General features: G+C 40.8%; 1 protein-coding gene across 4 annotated transcripts; it reads right to left on the reverse strand.

The window, feature by feature from the left end:
• Window positions 1-10,820: 10,820 nt before the first annotated feature.
• On the reverse strand, window positions 10,821-27,863 carry alpl (alkaline phosphatase, biomineralization associated). Of its 4 annotated transcripts, none has more exons than XM_071495400.1 (12): window positions 27,845-27,863; window positions 23,548-23,695; window positions 22,556-22,675; window positions 21,087-21,202; window positions 20,292-20,466; window positions 18,680-18,855; window positions 17,041-17,181; window positions 16,835-16,904; window positions 16,560-16,694; window positions 13,368-13,559; window positions 13,138-13,257; window positions 10,821-11,802 (listed from the first exon to the last, which is right to left on the reverse strand). In XM_071495400.1, exons 2-12 carry the CDS (start codon window positions 23,648-23,650, stop codon window positions 11,537-11,539), a joined length of 1,614 nt encoding a protein of 537 aa, XP_071351501.1. In that variant the 5' UTR covers window positions 23,651-23,695; window positions 27,845-27,863; the 3' UTR covers window positions 10,821-11,536. The 4 variants fall into 4 exon arrangements, with proteins under 4 accessions (XP_071351501.1, XP_071351498.1, XP_071351499.1 ...); XM_071495397.1 differs by lacking the exon at window positions 27,845-27,863 and adding an exon at window positions 26,135-26,306; XM_071495398.1 differs by lacking the exon at window positions 27,845-27,863 and adding an exon at window positions 26,013-26,139.
• Window positions 27,864-27,895: the final 32 nt, after the last annotated feature.

Consider the following 27,895-nt stretch of genomic DNA (forward strand, 5'->3'; position numbering starts at 1 on the left):
GACATCAGCCAAAGTACAACACTCAGCTGAAGCTGGATCTGCGGCAAAAAAAAAAAAAAAAAAAAAAATTCTAGAAGCTAACAATTCGGATTGTGACGTGTGATTACTCACAAGGAAAGCAAAGATGTCGAGGGAGCACTGGATGATTGGTTTCCTAGCTCATAGAACAGATCAATGTTGAGTCAAGATAAAAAACACTTCATTCTGTGACTTCATCATGGGTGTAGCCACCACGCAAAATGTCATGTGCAAGATTAAAAAGATGTTTTGTAGTAGTTGATCCTTTCTCAAAATCCCCAAAGGATTGTTACAGTAAAGCTGGATGATGCCAAAAGGTCATCTCATCTACACTGGATAAAACCACTAAGCCACAACCTATGGCATGTTCATGTGATTGTTTTCCAGTCACACAAGTGCTGAAGAAGAAACATTAATTCTGTATTGCCAGCAGGCATTGACTTAACCACTGCCTGTTCTAAGTGTATAGAAAAAGCGCATCAGTACACTTACACAGTGTAGACTGTTTTTTACAAATTTTAATTCAGCATTTTGTCAACCCGTTTGACAGGTTTAACTGTTTAGATTACAAAAGTAATGAAGTTTTGTATTTTGCTTTGTGATATGGTTGTTTTTATTTGCATGTTATTATGTTGTATGCAGCAGAATGGTGATAATCTTGGTAAATTTGGTGACTTTATTGGTGATGTACTGTGAATTCCTGCTGGAAATCCTCCCTGCATCCATGGCAGTAAATATTTCCTGACCTCAGACACAAGTCTGAGACATCTCATTAGATTTCTATCTGTTCCAGTTAATCTATTGCAGTCACTGCTTTCTGGCTTAAAAAGCTCATTAAAGGTTAACTTGGTGTCCTCTCCCCCACTTGGTTTTTCAAGGTAACAAGAGGGAGGTAGTGGTATGTGGATCAGCTTATGCATGCAGCTGTGGTATACAGTTAAGATGCTGGGTGGGGGAGGAGAGCGAGACCCAAAAGGAGGGAGCAGAGGGGGTATGTGGGAACCAGGAGACTACAAAAGAGATCAGCTTGCCTTCATTTCAAGGCTCTGCTCTCAGGAAATGCTTTAGGATTGCTAATGTAAAGGAGAAGTATTAAAACAGTGGCTTTTTTGCCTTTACATGAAATTCAGCTCAAAATATTGAAAGAAGAGAGGCTGAAGAATATGATTGTTGGCTGCTCCAAGGCTTCTTGCAGACATCTGTTTTTGATTAGAACTACATTAACACTCTGGTGGTCTTGTTGCAGCTTTAGCATTCCCATACAACCAGTTTTTTATTGCATCTATTCCTGTGTATGGGCTGCCTGAGCAGTAAATCTGGTAATGTCACCCACTTAAAACAGTATTGTGTAAACTGTACTGCCTATCACTCCTTTGTCAGGCCTCTGTCCAGTAACCTGTGCAGAAGTAGGGCAATGGGAAATGTCCTAACGTCCAAACTGGAGTGTCCCAAGGATCAGTTCTGGGCCCATCCCCTTTGCTATATACACCATCTCCTTGGGTCCATCAAGAAAATCAGGCCTTACCTGACTCACTTCACCACCCAGCTCTTAGTCCAGGCCATGGTAAGCTCTCACCTCAACTACTGCGATGCTCTTCTGGCAGGTTTCCCTCTGTGCTCAGTAAAACCCTTACAGATAGTCCAGAATAAAGCAGCCCGCCTGGTCTTCAAACAGCCCAAAAGGGCACATGTCACTCAGCTACTATTTGCCCTGCACTGGCTACCCATGGCCGCCCGAATCAAATTCAAGTCACTGACACATTCCTTCAGAGTGACTACTGGGTCTGCACCTATCTACTTGAACTCAATCTTAGAGTCTTATGCTTCTTCTCGTCCACTGCGTTCCTCCAGGAAATGCCATCTGGTATTGCCATCCCTGCACACAAGGCAGTCTCAGTCTAGACTGTTCTTATCTGTGGTTCCCTGATGGTGAAATGAGCTACCAAGTTCTATCTATCTCTATTTTCAAGAATCTCTTGAAAACTCATCTTTTCTGGGAGTACCTCCCTTCCTAAAAACGTAACTTGTCTAACTCGCACTTACTATACACTTTTTGATGCCCTTCCTTATACAATCTCCCAGCACTTATTAAATAGATGTGGTACATAATACTTACACGAAGGTTTCACACTGCACTGTAGCTTTACTATTGTCCTTCACTTGTAAGTTGCTTTGGATAAAAGCGTATGCCAAATAAGTAAATGTAAATGTAAGTAGATTTTGAAGTAAATTTTAGTTTCACAAAGATATTTGATGGAAGCATTGATGCATTTTCTCATATTTCCTCGGAAAAGTAAACAGGATGTAGCACAGCATATATAACACACACTTGAACTTTGGACTCGTGTGTAGCATTCATTTCATAAGACTAAATAGGTTAATCTATCTAAATATATGGTAGGAAAGAATTGTTACCAGAAAATAAGAATACCACAAACCTGTAAAAACACATTAAGGCTCACCACTCTTTATCATTCAACCTGTGTTTGAACACAGATAATGATAACGTAAAATCTTATGTGAAATAAGTTTGACTAAAATGACAAGAAATTATAGTATACTTTTAGTCAACTAAAACAGGACATAGCTGCAGGCCATTGGGGCCTATTCCTGTGGCCCTGAGGAAGGCAAAACACAAGGAACCACTTTTAAATACTTGTTTTGATGTATATGAGTCATCCTGAGCTCATATTACAGCTTTAAGTTGAACCATCAAAAATACCCATCCACAATTTTACTCATAACTGCAAAGAGGAGTTGGCATCAGGGGGAAAATGGATTTCAAAGGAAAGGGGTGTTTTTTGAAGTGGCTAAATCTTTTTTGACCCTGTCCACAGTGGTACATCTGCACCGATACAAATCCACTGCAGGTAATACGCTGACTCACACAACCCCATGTCAGATAACCCAAACTACCACTTTAAGGGCTGTAGTAGTTGATAGAGGGCCAGAGGGTATTCACTTCTTTGGAAATACAGCCAATTTTATGCCTGCAAGCGGGAGATGGTCAGAGCTGGAGGCATTATGTTTTCAGGTTGTCCGTCCCATTCTTGTGAACACAATATCTCAGTAACGCCTTAATGGGACTTCTTCAAATTTGGCACAAACAGTCATTAAGACTCAAAGATGAACTGATTAGATGATTGTGGTCAAAGATCAAAGGTCAAGGTCACGGTGACCTCACAAAACATGGTTTTAGCCTTGTGTAGGCAATATCTCAGTAACATCTTGAGGGATTTTCTTCAAATTTGGCTGAAAATTCCACTTAGTGTCAAGGTCAAGGATGACCTGGTTAGATTTTAGTGGTTAAAGGTCAAGGTCACTGTGTCCTCACGAAACATGTTTTTGGCTTTAACTCAAGAATTCATACACTAATTATGACACAAACTCTAACTCTAATTTAAATGTCTATCAGGATAAAATGAAGTGATGACATTTTATATCAAAATGGTCAAAGGTCAACTTCACGTGACATAATAATGTTCTGCAAAAACACCTCTGGCTATAATTTAATGCTGTAACTCAGGTTAGAAGATTGGGAAATTTTCATTTTAGTTGTTATCATATTTCCTCTTTTTGTTCTAATTTTTATCTGGAACTCTCAGAGACCTCTGTAGAACAATAACTCTGCTGCTAGAGTGAAATTGCTTTGGATTTTGCCTGAGTATTTTATGTGCCATAATAAAGAGTGACTTGTGACAAGCATGTTCCTGACTGAACTGTGCTTTTTAAGTGAAAGTCATCACATCATTCTTTTTATTGTTTATAGTGCAATAAATGTTTACAACAACACATCAAGAGACCTGACTGCTACACTCACCATTGTTTATCCAAGTGGGAAAATGGGGAAATTCATTTTTGAAGAGGCAGAGATATTATTTTCTCCACCAGCAGCAGCATCAGTAGGTCAGAATGCAGTGGAAGAGTAGTGTTCTGATTGACAACAACTCGTTCATTCACGTCATATCAGATTTGCTACAGTTATGTGGAAATGTGAAGGCAGCATCAGCACAGCATCAGTAAATATGGGGAATGAAGCAATAGATGGCAAGTATTCTCATAATTGTCCATTCTGACAATGGTTTGTGCAAACATTGCTATGGCCACTTCCACTGTAGAGAGAATATGGCAACAGCACAAGCCTCCTAAAGCTTTTCAAATGAACTTAAGTTTTATATAAATCATGTGAAATGCCAAAAGTAAACACAGAGCAATTGTGGCTCAATGTAAAGGAATCTTTTTTCAAGACAACTTCATGGCTAACCGTGGGCGACACGTACCACATGAGCGCATACACTCTGAGCAGGCAAGTCACTGATTCGACTCCTGACCGGCTCGACTCTTTGCTGCATGTCATTCCCCTCTCTCTCCCCTCATTTCCTATCACTCTCTACTGTCCTATCTAATAAATGGGGGGGGAAAAAACGTAATGGCTAACCAAAGAACATGCCCTAAGGCTGCATGGAGACCAACAGTTGCCCTTTGTGAAAAAACACAGCCCGGTGTTTCATATGAATGGTGACCTTCCAAAACATGTTCAGCCTTTGTTGCAACACAGCGCAGCATCATCGACATGTTGCTGCATTAGCCCGTCAAATAGATACTGCACATTCCTGGTGAATGACTTTCTAACGTAAATGTTGTGATTCTAATGTATTTCACAATAGTTTTAATGAAAGATAGAATTTTTTGCTGCTGAATAACTTTCCAGCGTTGCAAAATCTTGTCTGTGAGTATTACAAGCTGTTACACAGCGTTTTATATTATTACTTTAAGCACATTAACATTGTATTTTACTGTCTCACGTGTACCTTAAACAACATGCCGTCACACGTGCAGCCCCCTGCACCATATTAAAGCAGAGCTGATTTCTGTCTGCACCCCTGTATGCCAAGAGGTGATTCAGGCCTGCAAGTTTCCAAACTGCAATAATAGAATTACAAGACACAGAACGCAATGTGCAGTTTTCACTGACTGGCACTACACAACAATAACGGTTTTGCTCTACAAACTGACCCAAATACCAGTAGGAGTCTCTCCATCTCATAGACAATTTTGTATGTGGTGAACGTTTGAAAAAGATGACTACATAGTCAGATCAAAATCCAACACACACCTGAAATCTACAGCTGTTCTCGTGGATCACGGAAATCGTACATGCATGTAAAAGAAATACTTCTGTTTATTTATTCCTGGTGTCTATATGCACCTATGAGCCTAACCCAGAGTTGAAAACTGTTCTTAGACAGTAATCTGTGATGCCACTGATCAGCTCTCTCTGAAGCTCCGTCATTGTTGAGTGAATGGGAGACTGACATTGCGCATCCTGTGACAGTCTGATAAGAGTCAGCAGAGCAGAAAAAAAAGTGTTACCTTATCAATGGCAAACAGTTGGTGAATGCAGCTGGTGAAATGAGTTGAGCTGACACACAGGCAACACAAAGGAGGAATCTCGGGCAGAAATCACTCCTAGCATTTACCGAGTGGAAATCCGCTGCATAATTGCTCACACGGCAGCCCCTCTGATTGTTTCCCAGCATGCCAACGAGCCAAAGAATTGTGGCTTTGTTTCACAAAATGCAACAGAACAACTAGCCACCAACATAACACAGTCACGTATGTCTCTAATTTTTGAAACTAATCGTTATGTCACCACTTAGGAAAGGATTTTTGTTGTGTTGAGGTAACTGTGGATAATGTAGGATTTTTTAAGTAAAGTTGAAAGCTGAATTTCATGTGCTTCTAATTAGTATGTAAATTTGCTGGACAAATTCCTCCCTGACTTAATTGGACATTTGTCCTTCCATAAAATTGGCCACTACAGCTGCTCTCAAGTTCATTCATTTCCTACAGTCTTAAGTCTGTGCACATTTTGGAGGCATTTTTCGGCCATTATATTTATGGTTGGTGAGGCTGCACAGAGAAGAATATGAGAACCCAAATGGAAATATGTGCAGAAGGGAGGGCCGAGTCCTGACTTTTTCTGCCCTCATTAGCTGCAAAGGGATTAGCTCTCATGCTGGCTGCCCTCAGAGGGGTGATGGGAGCTGGGGGATGTAGAGAAAGGCGATTAGGACATGTTCGCCTCTCCTATTCCCAGTTGGAAATGATAAGAGACTATGAGATCATGAACAGGTTCAGAAATGTGCAAAGAGAATGGCAACAGGACTAAACATAGCATCTAAGAAATTAGCCAGCCTAATAGCTCAAGGTAACCTGGGCAAAAACATGAATATAAAACATTTCATCAAAATGAGGTATGAGTATTCTCTTCATTGTGAATAATAAATAATGAACTTTATTCTTTACATTTAATCAAGAATTTTGCACAGTGAATCCTGTTGTGGATCATTGTAGGTTTTACTGAATACACTGAGCTGAACTAGATTACCCAGGAGAAGAGGGTCAGCGGCTCCATATTGGCCAGAGAAGGATCTCTGATTTGAAAAGGGGAGATTTAGCATCATCTTGCAGCCTCACTGCTCCTTTTATACAGCAGGCCCATAGCTGTCAGCCTTGCCTTGCTGTCTTAGTTTGATCTGTCTGAGGCTCTGAATCCTAACACACTCATTTTCTTTTTGGTTTTTTGGTTTTTTTTCAATTATTCAACCATGCCCACAGCGAATCAAAGGGGTGGAGATCATGACACGGATTGTAGAGAGGGCCCCTGATATAGAGACGGATAGATTGATTGATATAAAACATCACTCAAAGTAAAAGTGGCCAAATCAAAGGGAGGAGGAGATAGAAAGAGAACAGAGAGGGCGAAATGGAAAGCATCGAGCTGTCACAGCATGCCTCTCAGCGAGATTGAGGTGATGTGTTTGATGAGCAACTTGATGTCAGTGGTGTCAGTGCGTGTGACGCTTTGATGACACAGTCAGAACTTTTCGGGGTCAATCAAGATCTATATCTACAGCAGAGCAGTTACAGTTTTTTTCCATTACATCCAGGCAGTGAAAGCTCTGACTGAGACTGATGAACAACTGACAAGGAGGAACTTGTGCACAAAGTGTGTATAAGTGTATGTGTATATAAGGTTGGAAAACTCTAGCCTTAATTCCATATAACGGTATCACATGTTATATATCGATTTGTTCCACATCTTCATTGAAGCTAAATTTATTCATTATAAAGACCGGCCCACTGGTGGATCTTTGACTTTAAAACACAATTGCACCATGTACATCAAATTTTACCTCCGTATTTACAAATTAGGTATACTCCACATGTTTTCTAACCTTTTTTTAAATACAGTCCATAACATCTTTTTGCTCTATTTCCACCACTGATTTACATTCATTTCTTTTCAGTATAAAAAATTGAAGCTTGAGTTGTGTAACCTTGCACAGATCTGCAACAAATCTGCATCACTTTTGGCTAATGTTAAATTATGTTAACATCTTAACAACCTTAAACATTGCTGTTGTCTGCTTGATGATGCAGACCCTTAAAAAAATCTCCAGTGCATTACGTCTCAACAATAATAATGGAACTTTAATGCAGACTTTAAAGTTAACAGTGATGAACTTAAGTAGGTTTCAACTCATTTGTTTTAATATTTGAAAAGACTTAATTTATTTTCTCACTGGCGGGAAACATGGAAACCATACTCTGCCTTGCCTTATAATCAGGCTGTATACCTTAGCAGACTGCATAATTTTGTGTTGCAACAGTGTGTTGCAAAACAACAGTGACGCATGAACAGTGATGATTGGTCTTGCTGACTCCGTTTTTAAGTTGACATGGAAGCTGTGGTAGAGGTTGCTATGAAGAGATTTCAGAGATAATAACATACTGAAAGGAGCTGTTAGTAACATACATAAAGACATTATCAGTGTTTCCATGGAAAACAAGGAACTGACAATCTCATATTCACTGGGATTACAGAGTACAGTGAGGAAAACAGAAAAACAGGAAATGCTTAAAGTATTCATAGAAGAAGAAATTATCATACTTGTAGAAACTATAGGCAAAATCACATTTGCTATGTATAGAATACTACCAAAGGCTACACTGAAACAGCCCACTCCACCACCAAGCCCACCAGACCTTGACTGATCATTGCAATATATATTTATATTTTAAACAGTGGGAATTTGTTCGAGGTTTCATAAAAAGACTCAAGAAAACACATAAACAAGTGATTCCCTCCTGCTATCATGGACAGACACAAAGCACGATTCCCTAATCACCCGTGTCAATAGGTCAAAGAACAACTGGGTGAGTCTCAGCTTTGACTAACTCTACCTCAACAACAACCTATTTTAAGACCTAAAGAATACTCTGTGGTTATACTAAACATTTCACTCACATCCCACAAACTGAATTTCAGTGAACCACCAGTGGATTTATTATATATGCCTTGAAGTATTGTGAATGCTGAGATATAAATGAACAATTTTATAACATGAGCTGTGATGTCAAGACTTAATGACATGTTCCCACTATGCTACCTCGCCAACCCTATCTGACCTCCTTAATGATGAAAATAGCACACCGTTGTGGGGAAAGATGATGATGATGATGATGATGATGATGGCAGTGGTGTAAGGAGAATAATGATTAAATCAAACTTCTGTGATTCTGTGGGCCTCATTCACTGACTTGATGCTCGGATGACGTGAAAGTGATAATAAATGGTTGGTTTTTCGTTTTAATACCAAAGTGTGGAAGTAAAATCATTGGCTGATCACATTTTCAGTCATGTGTTTCTCTTATGACATTGATCGTGTCATTAGAAATGAATTTGCGCTTGTTTCTCATGCAATTGGGTCTTTTTGTATCTTGAGGTTTCTTGTGTCTTAGGACATATAAGCATGTAGCACACATATTTATGTCTATCTCATGGGTGTTTGCCATTGGTTGTAATCATAAGCTGATATGTAATCAACCAATCTGTGTCCATTTTTCTGTCCCTTGTTCTTTGTTCTATAAAATAGTCTAGACTCTATATTGTTGGGACAAGGAATTATTTTGCTCAGCAACTCTGTGTGAATCCTGTCCCCTTATTGATCAATAATCTTTACAGTGGTCAATCAGTGACTGTGCTTTAACAGAAAATCCACATATAAACGACTATTCCTGGTCTCTGGGAAAGTTTAACCAATATAACACCTTCATGATAGATTACAATTCTTAAGACAAAAAGTAATAATGGATCTTGTTTGTTGTCTTTTTTGAAGGGAGGTTTATGGGGAAAAGATGGGCATGTTTTATTTCTATACTGTGTGTGGCCACTTCGCAGCAAGGTTGAGTGGTGGAGCTCTATCCAGCTCTACTAGTATGTCAACGATGTAGCTTAGTATGATGACGATGTTCCCATTCATTTTTGTGTTTACCAAGCTCTGATTGGTCAGTTGTTTCTCTAACCAGGGTAAACAGCTATCAAGCACCAGGTATAACTGAAACAAACTGGAGACGTGGAAATGTTTCAGAAATCTTCAACAAGGCTCACGACTCCTTCAAATGGTTGATAAATTTTCTTTGAAACGAAGCAGCATGAAAAAGTTTGACTTATGATGTAAAGTAGACAGTAGACAGTTGTAGTGAATGGGCTAAATATGCAAAATCACTGGACCTGTAAAGGGTTAACAGGCAAATCAGTACTGAACAGTAAAAGTGAACTTTGTGTAGATACTGGCTTGTGTATATAAAAACTAAGGTCTCATGTATAAGCAGAGGTTTGAGACAGAAAATGACACTGTTTCTGGTATGCAGCTCTAAATGTGGCTTCGTGATATGAACGTCCTTCAGACTATGGTTTGCATGAGAAAATTGTATGTCTGGCGAGGCCACCTCAAGCGTCTCTATAGACCTGACTCGCTTCCAGTTGACGCATGAGGGAAAGATTACTTTTACCAGCAATTGTTCTTCATCTAAACTGCTTGCCTTGTTGTTGATGGATTTAATAACACAGCTTTGGCAATGCAACCACTTTAAAGTACCATATGCTGACAACGTGGCCTTTTCCTTGTTTCATCACCTGTTTCATCATTTTATAAAATAAAAGCTTTCATTATTCTGGAATTTTAAGAGGAACTGGGAGTTTGAAAACGAGATGAAGTTGGGGGTTGAAAGCCCACTTGAATATTCATGCTATCGCCTACCATCTGATGCCCATCATCATCTATCTCTAAATAGAACAGGAAATATAAAACTGGATTACAGGACTATGATTTGTGGCATAGAAGGAAAATCATAATCAGTAAGGTAAGTTTACATAAAAGCATGAAGTGCAGCCCCCAAGGCTGTCAGTAGATTCAAAGCAGCCATTATGTGAGCTGAGATTGGGAATGAACTAGTGACAGCATGAAGACTTAATTTCATACACGTTAAAGCTAAACCTCCCCCCTTTCATGCTTCGTGAGTCCTCCGTTTTGCCAGTGAGTGTGTGATGCCAAGGAATGAGTGGCTTCAGCCCATTCACATTCCACTCAAGCCACAGCAGCCCAGATGGAAAAGTACAACATATGACATAAGTGACACGCTACGAAAAAGGATGTTCACTGACACAGTTTACTGTACAGACAACATTTCAACATGACGACAAAAATCACAGTTTCGTGTTTTTTTTTTCAATCGTAATTAAAAAAATCACACAAATTTGCAATTTTTCACACAACTGCACAGAAAAGGACGACTGCATGGCATCTTTCAGCTTTCAGCCTTTCATTGGTTTCACGTTAAAACGTCTTGAACTACAGAAATATTAACACTCAAAGCTGAGTTTTTATAATAATGAAAATCTGATAAAAGGTGAAGTTTAAAGTATAAATGTTAGAAAAAAACTGACAACAAGATTATCAGAAAACAAACACATTTTCTTTATTGGTGATGAGATTTTACAACTTCTGTTATTGGACACAACAATGGCAGGTGGGCTTTTTCAGTGCTTTTGCAGGTATGCACAAGGTGTATGACGAAATTTATCATATCTTCTACTCTTTTATTATTGGTACATTCAATTGCCTCTTGTTTTGGCACGAAATTTGTCATTTAAAATGTGTTGTAAATGTAAATCCTGTTGTAACACCATGATTACGTGAGAGATCTTTTGAAAGCTTATGAGGTAGATTCTGTTAACTGCACATCTAAAATATGAAACATATTCAAATGTTTGAAAAGCCAATCTATCAATTCAAACCTACAGGGTTTACATTAAACAAAGAGGGTTAACAGATCCTAAAATCCTTAGTAAAAACTATTAAAAAGACAAATCACAACTAAGATCTCTGATTTTGTGGTGCTCTCTTTAACACCATTCTTCATTTCAGTGCATCAGGGGTGAGTGATTATTTTCTAATGTTTCACATATACGTCTGAATAGACTAAAACTGACAACCTTCTGCTTCTGTCCATTAATTATCATAACATGACAGTGCCTTAACAGTGGTCCCATGATCAAAATACTGAAATTAAAAAAAATTAAAAACAACAACAACAAAGAACCGAAACCTTAAAATGAATCACTAGTTAAAACAGGGATATTAACAGTATCACAACTGTCAGGGGTAGGTCAGCAGAGGAGTCGGGTGACTGTGAGAAGGGCTGCGATGCTAGAGAGGACGGGGCGTAAACCGGCAGTCCCACCATTTAACATACAGTGTTCCTTATTCTGGCCGATGCAGGCTGCATAAGCCATCACATGGGGGATGTAGTTCTGCTCATGGACCCCATGAAACAGGTGAGCCAGGGGGCCTTTAGCAAACACAGCGACATCCTCTCCTCCATGTGTCTCCATGCTCAGAGGTACAGCTGCCTGGGCCTGGTAGTTGTTTTCCTCTGAAAAGAAGCCACACAGAGAAAATGTTCAAATATTATCATTCTTTAGGAAAAAATCTACCCTAAATTAAAGGTTCCCTGTGGAGCTTAGGACCTCTAGTAATACGATGGAGGTGTTTTTCTGTGAGTGGTGCCCCATTTTGTTTATCTTGTGCAGAAGGGTGCAGATGCACATCAATTCCATACATATGTCTGCAAATGGCAGCATCACGCCATGATTTACAGACTTGCAGGAAAGGAGGATTTCAAATACTTAAAAACTGGCTTTGTAAATGTTTTGTTAGACAAAGCTTTGTTTACACTGAAATGTAAAGAAAACCTGTTGTTTTCAAGAAAAAGCAGACAAAGTACCCAACTTCATTACTTGAGTCAAACTACAGATATTCCTGGTCAAATATTACTCGAATACAAGTGAAAGCTGTTCAGTCAAATTTTTACTTAAAGTACTGGAGCACATTGTTGTATTGTTCCATTTACAGAACGGAATGACTCTGAAACAACCTCCTGAATGCACTCACTTGTAGAACCTGTATAAAAAGCTGGTAGAATATGCTACAAAGCCTAAAGAAGTGGTCATAAGTCATTCGACCAACCATTGCACAAACACCGCAGCTACTCCAAGTTGTCTGTTTAAAAGTTTGTGGAATCAAAGAAACATTATATACTCAACATGCAACACGGTAAACACATTGCATTTTCGAAAAATAAAATAAAATTTATTCTGCTGTTTATTCTGCTGACAAAAAGCTTTGCTTCAAAGTAACGAGTACTTCATGAATGTAGTGTTGTGCATGAAATATGGTGGATTCAAAACTGCAATATTTGTCTTTTAAGTTTAAGTAAAAGTCACAAGTTTCCAAAAAGAAAAAAAAAGAAAAACTCAATTGAAACAGATATTCACGAAAAATATACTTAAGTACAGTACTTGAGTAAATATACTTCATTACCATCGACCATTGTACTTAATTAACACTCACAATTTCATAACTCCTGTAATAAGCCACTGTAATTTGCTGTAAGTCAACACCCCATTGCTAAGTCATGCTCTTTACTACAACTTGATTATTGTCTATTGCAGGTACCTCAAGTAGAGAAATTAATTGTTTCTTTTCCTGCAAAAGATTTTTCCTTGTACGACTAAAATTGCTTTGATATGATAAAACCTACCTCTGCAAGTTTATTTGGGGGAATAATAAAACACACCATTAACAGCAAAGTTGTTGTATGTCCCTTTTTTTATAAAGTTAAAGAAGCTTAGTTTGGATTTTACTTTTAAATATATTACAATTCCAAATAAAACATACACCAAACTGGTGACTACACGATTTTACTTACGGTAGTCAATACTGGACACGTTCTCCCTTGCACCGTCGACAATTTTGTAGCCTGGTCCATTCCCATATAAAATGGAGGTGAAGGGCTTCTGATCTACATCACTCAGCATGGGGGCCAGACCTGCAGATGAAGACAGAACATTAGGCATTTTTACTAACTATTATTATTACTCCTCGTCATATGGCACAAAAAAATAAACAGTACTGATGGGCATCATAATCAAAACTTACCAAATATTGTGTTTCCTCTGGCTGTGTAGCCTCCGAAGTTGAACATATGGGAATGGTCAGCGGTAACTATGGTCAGTGTATCGTGGATGCTTGTCATGAGGTCTGCGCGGCCGATGGCCCTGTCCATCTCCACAGCTTCATGCAGAGCTTGCTTGGCCTTGCCCTCGTGGTGCCCATGGTCAATACGTCCCCCTGAAAGAGGAAAAAAAATCACCTCAGGCCAGTGTATGCTTTACACAAACTAGTTCGTATGACCTGCTGTGACCATATCTGAAGCTGTTCGACCGAGAGGGGCATGGCGCCGTAATCATTCAAAGGGGTGTAGGTCAAAAGCCTGCTGAAGTAGTTGTGTGAAGAATGAAAAATGTACAAAAATCAGTCAGATGCTGCCTCCAGTATTCCCCCGTTAAAAAAAGTGGTGGTGTGGGGGCAGGGGATTCAGACATGGTTCAACGATCCAACAAGCGCTCAGTCTCAGACATACCGACCTCTTTATTCCTGCTTAGTCTGGCTGAACAATTGCTGTCATACTTGCAGGTGTTTGCCAAGCACACATGGTTATCATCACCAAAATTCCTGTTCCTCCTCTATCTAATATTGTGCTGACACTTTCTGCTGACACTGACTTCAGCATATCTTTCTGTGCTTGTTTCATTGATGATGATAAAACCAGAACTATACAAAACATGGCTGGAGTGGTTCACGTTTTGCTTTCTCCTACATGAGCTGCCTAGAATACACAGCAAAGCATATAAAAATCCCTTTATACCACAAACTACTGCATTTCTCAGAATGCATGGCTCCTAGATAATGTTTTTACTCTCATCTGCCTGAGTCATTGGCTCCTTTGTCTTGGATGTTGCAGGCTTTTATATTTTTCATTTATTCCATTAAAATATCACTGAATGTTGTCTGCTTCTCATTGTATTTTGTGAAATGCTGCACAAAATGTTTCCCTTCAACGGAACTTGGCAGCAAAGTAAAAGACTTAAATACAGATAAATAACAACTGATGCTTTATTGAAACCAAGTGCCACTAACTGAATCAATAAAATGTTGTGTAATGAGTCCCAGTGCTATGCCAAAGAACCGGAATTGTTCTGGAGGAAAGTTTCCATGCCAACACAACATCAGTCTGGTCGACAATATTAAAAAAAGCCAGGACCTCTGGCTGCAGGGTGATCTTGCTACCCACTGGCAACCCCACCAATTGTCACTCATACACATTGTTGCTGGTAATAAAAGCTTCATTGGTTCAAGGCACTTGTGAACCACATAAAAATGTTAGAGAAGATTGACTAGATCCAGTGTAACAGATGATACAAAAACCTAATACTGGCAGCACATTTAGGGATAACAGTGCATGTTTTAAAGGGTTGTGTGTTCACAGGGTCGTCTACCTCTTGGCTGTCTCTGCTAAGATTCATTTTTCATGTACAATATTTTGGCTGAATTAAGGCTCAGTTTAAAGTGAAAAAAATCTATCAACAAATTTGAGCTGCTGAACGCTCCCCACCACAGCAAACCACAAACCACAAGTCATGTTTTCCTCTTTATTGTCTGTCAGCAGATTGATTGAATAATTCAATTTATTTTTGTGGAAGTCATTCATGTGTAAGAGAGCAAGAGTAAGCATACTTATACCCTTTTTCCACCAAAATAAGCAGGTATGAGCAGGTTTCTAACGTAATCTTCGGGTTGGTGCTCCTGTAAAACTGTTGGAGCCTTGTTGTGAGACACTCCAGTCAGTGATTGTGTGTTTTTAAAACTCATTTCGAAGCTGCGCTCACTCTCTCATCCCTGAGCTGTGGTCTTTCTGATTTAACAGCACCATGCTGGACAGGTGGCGGGTCTGTCTGCAGTGTTGGAGCTCTGAAAGACGCTGCAGCAGGAAAAGGGGTGAAAATGAGCTTGTTCGCCCATGTGAGCTGATAAATACCCGCGTCTACTGCATAGTCATTTGACCCTGGTGTGAATGCCATTTGAATCGTTTTCCATTGCCAACAAAAGCCCGATTTTTGACCAACAGAAAAGGGGCACTAGTTGTGCTGGACCATGAATGCAGTTAGCTGATAAGCCACACCTACACAGTTTCCCTCTGCATTCAGTCTTCCCTCTGTATCTAACAGTAGAGAACAGGGAAAGCTTGTAAAGGCAGAAAGGTTAAAAAAAACATTCAGTAACGCCTCAAAAGCAGGACCATGCTGTACCTTGTATGTTTAATCTGTTAACAAACAAATGAGAAAAACAACTACTCTTAATGCTAAGCTAGGCTAACTACAGACAGGTGACAAATTAAAGGAAAAACCTGAAAAATAAAACGGTTTGATGAGTATGAAGCTGCTGCATTCACAGTCACCAGATCTCAGCCTATGGGAGACTGTGGACCAATGTATTACACAGTGCTCTCCAGCACCATCATTAAAACACCAGAAGAGAGAATATCTTTTGGAAGAATTGTGTCCATCCCTCCAGTAGAGCTCAGAGACTTGTAGAATCAATGCCAAGGAAGATCAAAGCTGTTCTGGCAACATGTGGTGGCCCGACATCTTACCAAGACACTTCATGTTGGTTTTTCCTTTAATTTGTCACCTGTCTGTTTGCCCGGAGTCTGACTCCATACTTGACACACAGACGTGAAACTGCTCTTGATCCTCTCATCTCAGAACAGACCACAAATACATTGAGCTATTCCTTTAAATAATTCAAATAAATACAACGGGCAGCACCTTTATCAGAACGCCACCAAACCAAATCATTAAACACAACACACAGTGTTTAATCTCCCAACTGTCAGCCACAGCCTGGGAAAGGCTCCGTTCAACTGGGTCCAAAAATCATCCATTCGTGCCTTTGTGGATATTTACTCTGATAATTCACACTGACGCCACGGTTGGACAAAAACTACGGCCTCACTACACCCCCCCCCCCCCCCCCCCTTAGATTCTGACAATCTAATAAACCTGCCAACATTATCTTGCAAGTAGCCAGATGTGTCAAGCAGTGAGCTCCCTTTTCTCACTTCTGACTAGAAAGACATGCAGAAGACACCGGGTTCTCAGAGGGAAATCAGGAAGCGAGTGTGAAGCATTCGGGACTACCTCAGGAGAAAAGTCTGACAGATCTTTGTGAAATCAGTAAATCCAAATCAAAAGAAGTGTCCAGTTTCACCATGATAGAGACTCAAATCACCTTCTACCAGCAGGTAAAATCCTCGGGGGTTCTTCCTCAGGATCTTGATGGCCACCTCCACCATCTCCGTCAGGGAAGGATCAGTCTCAGTGTTCCTCTCCAGGTCATATGTCAGATCCCCAGGCTCAAAGAGACCTGGAATAACAGGGCACGGGAAGGGCAAGGTGCAGTTCATGGAGAAATAAGATATTACGCACAGAAAATGAGCCCGGGGCAAATGAATACACATGTGGCTTCATTTACACTTCAATGAGGCACTGAGACGGGAAACTCACCCAGTAAGTAATCCACGTTGTTAGGGTTCAGTGATAAGAGCTGCTTCTTGTTCCATACATAATGGCCTTTCTGCGCAGTTAAAAAAAAAGACACAAATGTAAAACACAGTGTGACTGGTAACACTGAAGTCACTTTGAACTCCTCAATATGCAAATATAATTGGGAAGATGGGGCAGAGGGAAGAGAAGAGCAAAGAGAAATTCACTTTATCCTTGGTTCTGTCGACCCACTCCTCCACCAGGTTTCTCTCGTCTTTCCTCGTGCCGCTGTGCTTTGCCACATCGGGGTACTCAACATCTGACGTGTTTTTGGGGAACATGTACTTCCTCCCTCCACCCATGATCACCTGAAAAGCCGCAGAATAGAAAACACAATTACAGTCTCATCCTTTGTTGGACAGAACGCTCTCTGCTTTCTTGTGTTAGGCTCCCGCTGTGTTTATGGACAATAGTTCCCAGCAACACAGATGTATCTTTCCAGTCCTGAGTAACAAGCGGTAACATTAGCCCCACGTGCCCTCAGACAGAGAGAGGAGCTTGGTGAATTTAGGCTTGTGAAGCAGCTCCGTTTCCACAGCAACCTGTTTCAGATCTACTCTCTGTTTACTTTCCATGCCTGCCTGGATGCCTCGTCTCTCCAGACTGAACTTTGACGGAGTCGGCCAAGCTGCGCACTGCGCCTGCACTTTGATCGGCGCAGCGACAAACCGTCCTGGTACAGTGCAAGCCATTGGAAATAACAGGCTTCAGACCACAGCGGGGCCATTGCCTCTGGATGTAGCTTAAGATTAGAGCTGTAAATGATTATTTTCGTAATTAATTAATTAATTAATCAGTTTCTTGATTGATTCATTATTTGGCCCATAAAATGCTCATCACAGTTTCCTAATGTCAAAGGTAATGTCATCAAATTTCTTGTTTTGTCAGACCAACACTTAACTTAAGGCTAAGCTAACTAACTAGAGCCATGCTAGCAGTTCTGTGAGACTGTGTTTAGGCACAGTGTTGCTTTGAGCTAAATGCTAACATGCTGATGTTTAGCAGGTATATTTTTCACCATGGCTGTGTCCGAAATCACTCAGTGAGTTATGTATAGTGAGAATTATCATACCCTATATAGTGGACTCATAGTCTCCCACAATGCATCATGAAAAGTAGTGTACAACCGATGGTCACTAACCAAGCAATATATATACCATCATGCATTGCGCTTGCGGTGAAAGTGTTTTCCAATTTTAGTGCTGAGCTCACTACGTAGTCCTCTACATACAACTCCCTGGATAGTGAGTAGGGAGGAGTGAATGAGTGAGTGATTTCGGACACAACCTGTGTTAATGATCTTGGTTTAGCACGCTAACATTAGCTAATTACAGCTGAGGCTGATGGGATTGTCACTAGTTTTGCAGGAATTTGATCATAAAGCAAAGTGTTGAACAAATTAAATTTTTTACCTGATGGTGGCTCTTGAGGAAAGTCAGAGGATCACCAAGTTATTACAGTTCATCCTGAGGGGACCATGAATGTCTGCACCACATTTCATGGCAATCCATCCATTTTAGACATTTCACTATAAAATAAAAGTGTGGACCTCATGGGGGCGCAAGAGAAAAAGTCAGGGGATCTCCAGAGTCATTGGGCGTCATCCTGTTTGGATCATGAATGTACAATGTTTTACGTCTTTCCACCCACTACTTAAGTCTGAACCAAAGTGGTGAACCAAATGACAGACCAACATAGTCATCCCAAAGCCACAAGAAGAGGCTAAAAACCCAACAAGAGCAAGGAAACGTTTGGAATTTTTGCTTTTGTTTTCCGCTCTAATCAGAATCAATACTTTCTACTCACATCAATGTTGGGAATGTTTTCGAAGAGCTGTCTGGCGATGTCCCTGCAGCCGGCCTGCAGGGCTTCAGCCGGCATCTCATTGTCCGAGTACCAGTCTCTGTCCACACTGTGGGCGTAAGCAGCACTGGGGGTTGCATGGTTGACACGAGTCGTAGTCACTATTCCCACTGACTTGCCTGCGGTTCACAAACATAGGCAGCTGTCTTAATAAGGGCTGATTCATTTTCTGGTTAAAGGAGAGGAAAATTCACAACATCTTTAACACACCCACGCTGGGAAGGAATCACGTCACAGCCAGCGTGACCAGCAGGGACGATCAAAACAACCACTAACTCTTTTAACATATGAGCATGTGAACAGGATATTAACAGATGTTCAGTTCAAGAGCACTGAGAAATGAGAAATGTTACTGTCAAATACCAGAAAAACATAACACATTACACTGAAAGTTTGTTTTGATTTTCCAGGCCCCCCAAAGAAAATGGTGATATCACTCAGCCCAAAAAACATTGTCATGTCCACCAATTATCAGTGGGTGGAGCAGAGTTTTTAAGCTTTCCCTCTTTGAAATCTTCTGGGTGTAAAAAGTAAAACACAGGTAAAATGACCTGATGAAAAACACACTTCTATTTGCTTTGTGCGGGAGGTCAGCTGCCTCCTGCCCTGTTCCCTCAGGAATGATTGGATTTCTTATTATCTGTGACCCCTGAACCCACACACATTCACACACACACACACACACACACACCCACACACACACACACCCCCTGACCCTCACCCACCCCCAGCTCATCTCCACCACTGCTCTCTGAAAATCCAGGGTACTAATTCCTTTCACATCACTTGTCTCTTTTTCTGTGGTGCCTTTTATCATTTTGCCTTTAAAGTGTTGAATTACACAACATGTGTTCAAGCAGATTACATAACGCTGTGATATATCCTTGAAAGGTGAAAGCACATTTTTAAAGAGAATCAAATGTCATTCATTGTGACACTCAAGACAGGGATCAACGTTCAGGCTTTTGATCAAAACGATCTGTGTGAGATCTGGCTCTATGTTGTGCTCTGGCTCTATGGATGAAACATTGAAGCGATTATTTAAATTGAAGCAAGGACACAGACACATCAGGGTTCAGCAGGATAAAAAAAAAACCCAAACACAAGCAATAGAAACTTCACAGCAAAGATGGCCAAAGAGAGAATGTTTGAAAAATAAGTAGTTAAAAGTCTATCTCTTGTATTCTTAAACGAGAAGACATCAAAAATAACACTTTGGGTCAAATAAATGTTACTTACAAACTGCTCTACAGATAACTTTAGTTCAAAGGATGAACAGCTGAAAAGGGGGAATGAGCTGAGTAAAGAAAAACATGTATTAAGAGCATCACTTTTAAAAAACACTTCAAAGTCGGTGCTTTAAGCGATCACCACTGAGTGTTCACACTTCACATTAACACGGCATTAACTACAGCCAGGATTAAGTTTCCTTGCATATGAAGCACATAATATGAATTGCAAACAACTAAAAAATTACAATTCTAATTCCCTGTAGACAAGGAAACATCTGTGGAAATGGCCTCTGTTATATTAGGTTAAGTCAGCGTCACTCTACCTGCGTCCTTAGCCCATCTGAGGATGGACGTGACCTCGTTGCCCTCTGTGGTGTTACACTGGGATCGGACAGCAGCTGCGCTCACGCCCACCGTGCCCTCGTTGGCCTTGACCCCGCAGAGGTAAGCTGTGGCTGTGCCAGCACTGTCTGGCACCTGTGCATTGGTGTTGTATGTCTGCAGAGACACAGGCCGTTAACGTGTGATCACATTTCAGATATCAAATGAGATTGTTTATTGTCCTTCTGATGTCATTTGTACATCGACTGGTGCTATTCTGACAATAACAGCCACTGATGAAAACACATTTAGTGCTCTAGGGGGTATTTACAGCTAGAGCTAAAATGGTTAGACAGTTGGCAGACAATTAATCATAGCAAACGTGAGAAAAGGTTGGGTCTCAGTAACTTCAATGTTGTAAATTGAATATTTCCATATTCTGAACTAATAATCAGACTAGACAGACTGTTTTTAGACATCATCTTTGGGCATTATTGTGCACTTGATTTGAATAAATGAATGCAAGCTCTTCAAATATGTAACATCAACAGTTACAAGGAAATGTGTTTGTTATTTCAGAGGGATGCCACCTACACTGCAGCTGACACTGAGTGCCCGTCTAATGAACATGTTTCGTGGCTCATTGATGTGCTTTTATTTGTGTTTGGACAACAAGAGAGGTCTGTGGCAGAGAGAAGTAAGCCTTCTCATGCTTTGGCCTTTGTCAGGAAGCCATTAATGGCCACAGCAAGATCAATACATTGTCCTATGTGTATGATATAATAACCGAGTCAGACCTTGGCCAGTGATACAAAAGGGAATTTGTCCATCTCCAGCTGCATCTCCTCTCCACTCTGTCCCTTCAGCTGACCCTTCAGTATTCGAGCAGCTGTCACCGTGGGAACGCCCATCCCTAAACACCAAAAGCAGGTCGACTGTTAGGATTGTATTCATCTTCCCTCAGGGGGGGGGGAGACAGAGCCTGCACATGGTAAACATTAACACACTTTATTCACTGCTGAGCTCAGGGCGCCACATATGAAAGGCTGTTGCTTTCTTTGACATTTTAGAACAAGATTACTGCTGTGAGGTAAAATGTTTTCCTTGATACAAATCACTTCCAAAACGGACACTCAAGAATGAAAAAACAAGAAAGACAAAACAAGGATTTAAAAAAAAAATTTGAGGTCATGGTAAGAAAGGACCTTGTGACGTTAATCTGTTACTTGCTGGGTAAACTGAACTTTCAATGTCTTTTTGTTGCTTGGATGCGTGGAATAAATACCTGAAACGCAAGACAATCACAGGAAGAACGTAGAAACAGAGTATTATTCTTTTTTGGTCACAGGAAGTGTGGATATCTTTATAAATCTGTAACCTGGCAGACACAGATGAATGGCTTTTTGGTGCTTGGGTTTCAAAATTGAATTAATGAAATTAAAGATAATCACAAGAGAATATGAGAAAAACAAACTCCAAGGCAAATGTTCATTGTCATCTTACATAAATCGTATTGTATTGTATTGTGGTCGACTGTCCTGCGTGATTAAAGTGCTGGTTGCTACACAAAATTTTAGTCTTAGAGGTACAAAGAGGAAGCGCTTAATTGTGCAGCCAAGTCTCTTTACTTTAACACAATCCAGTGATTTTCCTGGTACAAAGTAGGGAAAGCCTGGAAAACATTAACCAATCATTCCCTGTTGTGTCTTACCAGCTGGTCGAAAAAGCTGTAAGATGCTGTTATTGTCTGACTACACTAACATGACCATGTATGCTGCAGTGCGCAAGAATGTCGTGCTGAGCCTATAGTCCAAACAGAGAGCGCGGAGGCCCGATGCAGGATAAAAGTTATTGTTTGACCAATGACGACCCAGCACTGACACAAGCCCAGGGATGTGGTGGCAGCACAGTTGTTGTGTTTGCTGTGATTCATTAGAAAACGTTTGAAAAATCTCATTTATGTTCCACTGGATTACCGGATCCTCTATAACATCATTTCAACTTAAATAAAACTGTTAGCTCTGCTTGATTGTCCATAATTATTCATATCTTTTTTTTTTAATTGACAAGGGCAAAAAGGTCAAGGCTCTGCACTGACAATTTGGGTTTTTATCAATGAGATAACTGAAAATCCAAGGCTACCCCCCCCCCCCCCCCCCCCCCCCCCCCCCCCGCCCCGGTTTTAAGTGCTTTTACACAGGGTTGGGAGGAATTCATCAATTTTCACCACAAATTCGGATAGAAATATAATGACGTCGTGTCTTACCATCGCCAAGGAAGAGGATGAGATTCTTTGCTCTGTTTTTATTGAGATTTTGCAGCGTCAGAGCTTCCCTCAGCGTCCGCTGGGCCCACGCATTCCAAAACTTAGGATCCTTCTCTTTCTCTGGGTATCGCAATGCACAATAAGAAGTTGGGTTAGCTTTGGATAGTCACAGGATTCATCAGATACACGTCTGTCTGTAAGAATATTTAGTGGAGTGAATGTGGATCAGATTGTTCAGAGCGTTAAACCACTTTGGCAGACTGCAGTAACAGATTAATGTATTGACAGATTATTCACTGACACTGGCTTGACTGTGTGTGTGTTATGTCAGACTGTCAGAGCTCTGTTTTCCACTCTAACCACAGCGTGTACTACAACTGAGCTGAAACAGGAGGTCGATTAATCGACTAGTTGAAAACGAAATAGCAACAACTTTGATAATGGATTCACGTTAGTCTCCTATGAGTGAAAATGTGTTGAGTGTTTTGGACTCGAGTTCAGGATGTCACCTTAGGTTTTGGGAAAACACAGTGGACATTTTTCACCATTTGGTGACATTTTAGACATCAAATTATTAATCAGTTCATTGGGAAAATAGTATGTCGATTAATCAATAATTAAGATACAAATTAAGTCTCAGTCACGGAGTCAAATCGTCCAAAAAAACATTTCACATTAAGAATCCACACACTGGATACGAGCTTTACCTTTTGTTATGGACAGACATTTACAGGATGATCAGTTTTTAGAAAATTATTCAAACAATTAATTCCTGTTATTTTTCTGTGATGCCAACAAATTGAATACAGTGGAAAAAATATCCCGTTTAAAAAAAACACAGGAAATCCTCTTAGATAAATAAACTTCCTTCAAAACATTCTCCGACAATGTTGAAAACCTGTAGCGTGTGTTGTTCATCTCCTGTCGTGTTACAGACGACTGGGCAGTTGTTGCTGTTTGTGCAGCGACTGACTAACAACACAGTAACTTACCTGGGAATTGTGGCTTTCCAAGACTCCCCGAGATCACACAGGAGCAAATGATGAGCAGGGCTGTCACCTTCATGTTGTCGTCTCTGTGTGGCTGATGAAACATGCCACTTTGAGAAGCTGGGGGAGCCTGGCTGCAGTCGCCTCACAGCTACGAGAGGAAAAGGGACAACACACTAGTGATTAGGTCTGTGTCACCTCATCACACACTAACTCTGACATACTGGTTTAATATTTATTTACTCCGTGATGTTTCAACCAAGGACACTTATTTCAGTCAGATAACACACTTCTTGCTCATGCTGTGCCACTGTAAACATCTAATCTCTGTTAGTGACTAGTTTAACCACAGGCTTGCCTTGTGAATAGGCAACCCCACTGGAGTACTGGTTCTTTGCTTTGCGATGTGGTGGTATGAGTCGTTCCCCTCTCTCACACGGGCTTTCCAAATAAAGAAACAGGCTATCATCCAAACCAGTGTACATGAAAAAGATATTTCTTGGCATTTGTCTAAAACAGATCTTTCAGCCCATCATCAGGCTTCACAGCAGAAACAAAAGGAAAACTTGGCAAGGTTAAGCTTGAGGCCTTGCTGTGTATGTAAGTAGTCACAACAGGGGCCCTTATGGGTCCTGGTCAGCTAGGCTTTCATCTGCAATTATCCACGCCCTCCCCCTTTCTTCCCTGTGCTTATAGTCAAGGTCATTTTAATGGGATTGTGCTCCATTGCACTGAGAGGTTTAAGGGCCATAACAAAGCCGATTAACACCAAATGATTGACTGGACACATTCACCCCTGAGAGAGAAACTCGAGATAGCAGTGCGTTTATCACAAAAATCTTTCACCTGTGCAATTCTCAACTCTTCTTGTTGCAGAGAATAATCAGGGTTCTCCTAAATCATACCCTCCCAACTGCAGCATGAATATACTTTGATGTAGTTAAATCAATCACTCTATGACTTACTTTTTTCCATTCAAGCCTGCTGTCATTCAGTGCACAGGCACCACACCTTTGAACTGCACTTTTCCAGTCTGACAATAATGACACAGCTTGCTCGTCAACGGCTGCAAAAGCTTGCTCAGACCGGTATCTTTGCCACGCTCCATCTGGTTTAATAAAAAACAGGCACGTCTGAACCACCCAAGACATAGCATCTGCTCTAACCAGACACAAGTCAGTGGATTTAATGACAAGATACGGAACTAGTGCAAGGTGATATGCCAGAAGTCAGTTGCTTTTACCCATCCTCGGATGTAGCAGGCCGGAGTGGCCTCAAAAGCTGCCTGGTCCACCCAGAGGCAGTGAACCAGCCAGTCGGCAGGTAAAAAAGCAAAGCAAAGCCACCACGGCCATCAGCAGCATGCCGGTCAGGAAAGTGGTCAGTATCACATGAAATTCCACTTCAGTCATGGTGTAACCAAGCGTCTGGCTGCTCCAGTGTGTCCAAAACCACAGCTGTCAAATGGGGGAGAAATTTCCCAGCACCAAATTATTCCGCCTCCCTCGGCTTCGTGCTGAGCTGCCACTGAAGCCCTGAGGCAAGTCACACTGGCACTTACATGTGCTACTCCAGCAGGTAGCAGCTCCAAAGCTCGGATTAGGCTTTTAATTACACTCAGGAGCGGAGGGTTGACAGACAGAGGCTGACCTCCAAAATATGCTATCAAACCCCCACATTTGTCTCTGCTTCACTTAAAGGAAAGCGAAGCAGATGAGTTCGTTATGTGGTTTTCAGACAGAAAAGATTGTGTTATCTCAGCTGTGTCTATTCACACTGACTGGCAAGGACACTTCACGCAGTTGCCAGTTTTTAAGTAGGCGACTTGGTTTGCTTCTCACACCAGTCTGCCTCTCCCTGAATCCTGTATGCACCCAGAATAACTAACATGTAAAACAGACCCTCACACTGACATGACCCCACTCTTTTTTCTGTTAAACATCTAATCTGTCACTATGTGTGAATATTTCATTGCTAAAAAGAAAAAAGTGAATAAAACAGATTTTAAAATCACAGTTTCAAGAACTACTAGTCTAAAGTAAAGCCTCCAAAACTTTTTCATGCCCCCAAACCCCCACTTATATCTGCAAAGCTTTACACCAGATCTGAGATTCTGCCTTTAAAAAGCACAAATAATTTACAACTGGGGGAGGAGAAGCCTTTTTATACAACCCCTCATACATTTAAGGGGTTGGGGGGGTATGAGGGGATGCAGCACTTCTACAATCGACAATTGTTTAAATCACTACAAGGTTGTCATCAAAAATGACAGCATAGGTTCCTGTGTTACTTAATAATTGATTAGTAGTTGAGTTAAAACTGCACCACTGAAGGCAGAATGTAAACTGCAGTGGAACAGGAGAAAAAAGGGATAATGTCGCTGCAACAGATGAGAATCAGACCAGAAAAAGCTCTTCTTTAAAATCCAGACTGGATCATTCGACATGGCAGAACACGGTGAAACTCACAGCAACAGTAGTGAAAACGACCTGTAACCACATTTCAGTTTACGCTCCCACGGCGCGTTTCCCCCACAGCAACCTGTTCTCCACAGAAACCAAAAAAAAAAGTTCACTGTAGTTTCACTTACTGCACAAATCTACATCCAAAGGAGCTGCAGTCCATCCAGTCCCTCCTCACTGAGTGTGAATCCTCCTCATAAGGCCACACTTGTTCAACGCTGGCAGCGGAGCTCTGAGTAGCGGTCTCTCCCCCCCAGGAGCAAAAACCCTGAGAAATAACGATGCAGTGCCGCCGCCGCTGCTGCGGGAGGAGACGGACCGGGAGCTCCGCCTGTCGGCCGACCGGGGGGGCGCACACATACCACAGTGTCAGAATAAAGACATAATAACTGTTTCTGTAAAAGTCCTTCAAAATTTAAACTTCAAAATGGACTGTGTAAATATTAAAATAAAAGTACTGAGCCAGGAGAATGGCTTTGTCAGTGTTATTCTATTATATATTACAATATTGTATTATTATTATTATTAGTGAGGCATTCAAATGAATACAGAGATATCTGCCATAGTTTATTTGTAATTTTTTTTGGAAGCAGTGCCACATACCACAGTATTTATAGCCTAGACTAGTTCAGCATCCCATCCTAACCTGGCCTCTGAAATATTCTAGAAAGCACATCCAAAACAGCACAAACACAAAGTAAATTCAACAAGAAACTGCACTGCAAAATTCAATAAGAAATACACTCATACATAAAATGCATCATCATTTATAATTTATAAGGTGTTTTGAATGTGAAATCTTCAGATGTAAGGTGACTAAAAACTACAGCAGCAAAAAGTAATATATTCCCCTATGAAATATACAATATAAAAATACCAAGAATGTAATCACTCAAGTACAAAAATTATATTTCCACAACTGCAAACTATATTTACAGAGCACACTTTAACTGCTAGTCAACATAGTTCCCAGATAGCAAATAGAAACTTCTGGCCCAGCACCTGCCTGGATCCTCTGACCCATCTACTCACACATCTGGGCAGAGTCCAGCTGTTCTCCTCCCGTACTGACTGACAGCCATAAGATTTTCTGTGTGTGCACTAGAAATGATCCAGGTGTGGACGTGTCATCTCACGGGACTGGATCTGTGCAGCTGCAGTAAGTAGGTTAGCCTTAATGTATAAGTGAGCAGCAGACATGTTTGAATCTCTTTTGTTTTGTAGAGCAAAGGCTGCTTGCTGTTTACTGGGGCCTCCTTTGGATGTCACTGTAAGCACAGCTCTCACTCATCAGAGTAGCTCCTGCCTCTCCCTCTTCATGATGTGGTGTCGGCTGGGACGTTTGTCTCTTAAAGGCTATGGGCCCTCTGCTGTTACTTGATGCACTGTGAGGGCCTTCATAGGCACATAAGCCATGTGATGAAGGATGAGTTTACTGGCTAAGTGCTGGTTAGACAGCAGTTAATGGTCAGAGCCACTGTACACTAAAGCCAAAAAAAGTGAAACTTTAAATCCAAACAATTGTAAAAGATTTAAGAGACAGTGTTCCTGAATGGTGCTTCAAATGAACATTACCACCTATTAACTAATATTTCCCAGAAGCCCACTCTGTGTTGAGGAGTGCAGGAGATGTTAGTAACCAGCCAGAAAAATGTAGCTACCATTAAAACTAAAGCAGTGAAAGTCAATACAAGCACCAGTATCAAGGTCGTGTTAATTTAATGGACTAATGCTACCAAAGGCTAGTTATCTGTTAGCGAGTCCAACCATCAAGTAAATAAAAATGTGCTCGAAAAGGAGGCTGCTCATTTTCATCATCGTGTTCAGTGGCTTCTTACTAAGAGACAGGACATCCTGAGAGATCAGCTTCAGATGATCATCACCGCATC

This window comes from Trachinotus anak, unplaced genomic scaffold (assembly GCF_046630095.1).
Source record: "Trachinotus anak isolate AG129_WGS33_773 ecotype Australia unplaced genomic scaffold, CSIRO_AGI_Tana_v1 ptg000013l, whole genome shotgun sequence".
Lineage (NCBI taxonomy): Eukaryota > Metazoa > Chordata > Actinopteri > Carangiformes > Carangidae > Trachinotus > Trachinotus anak.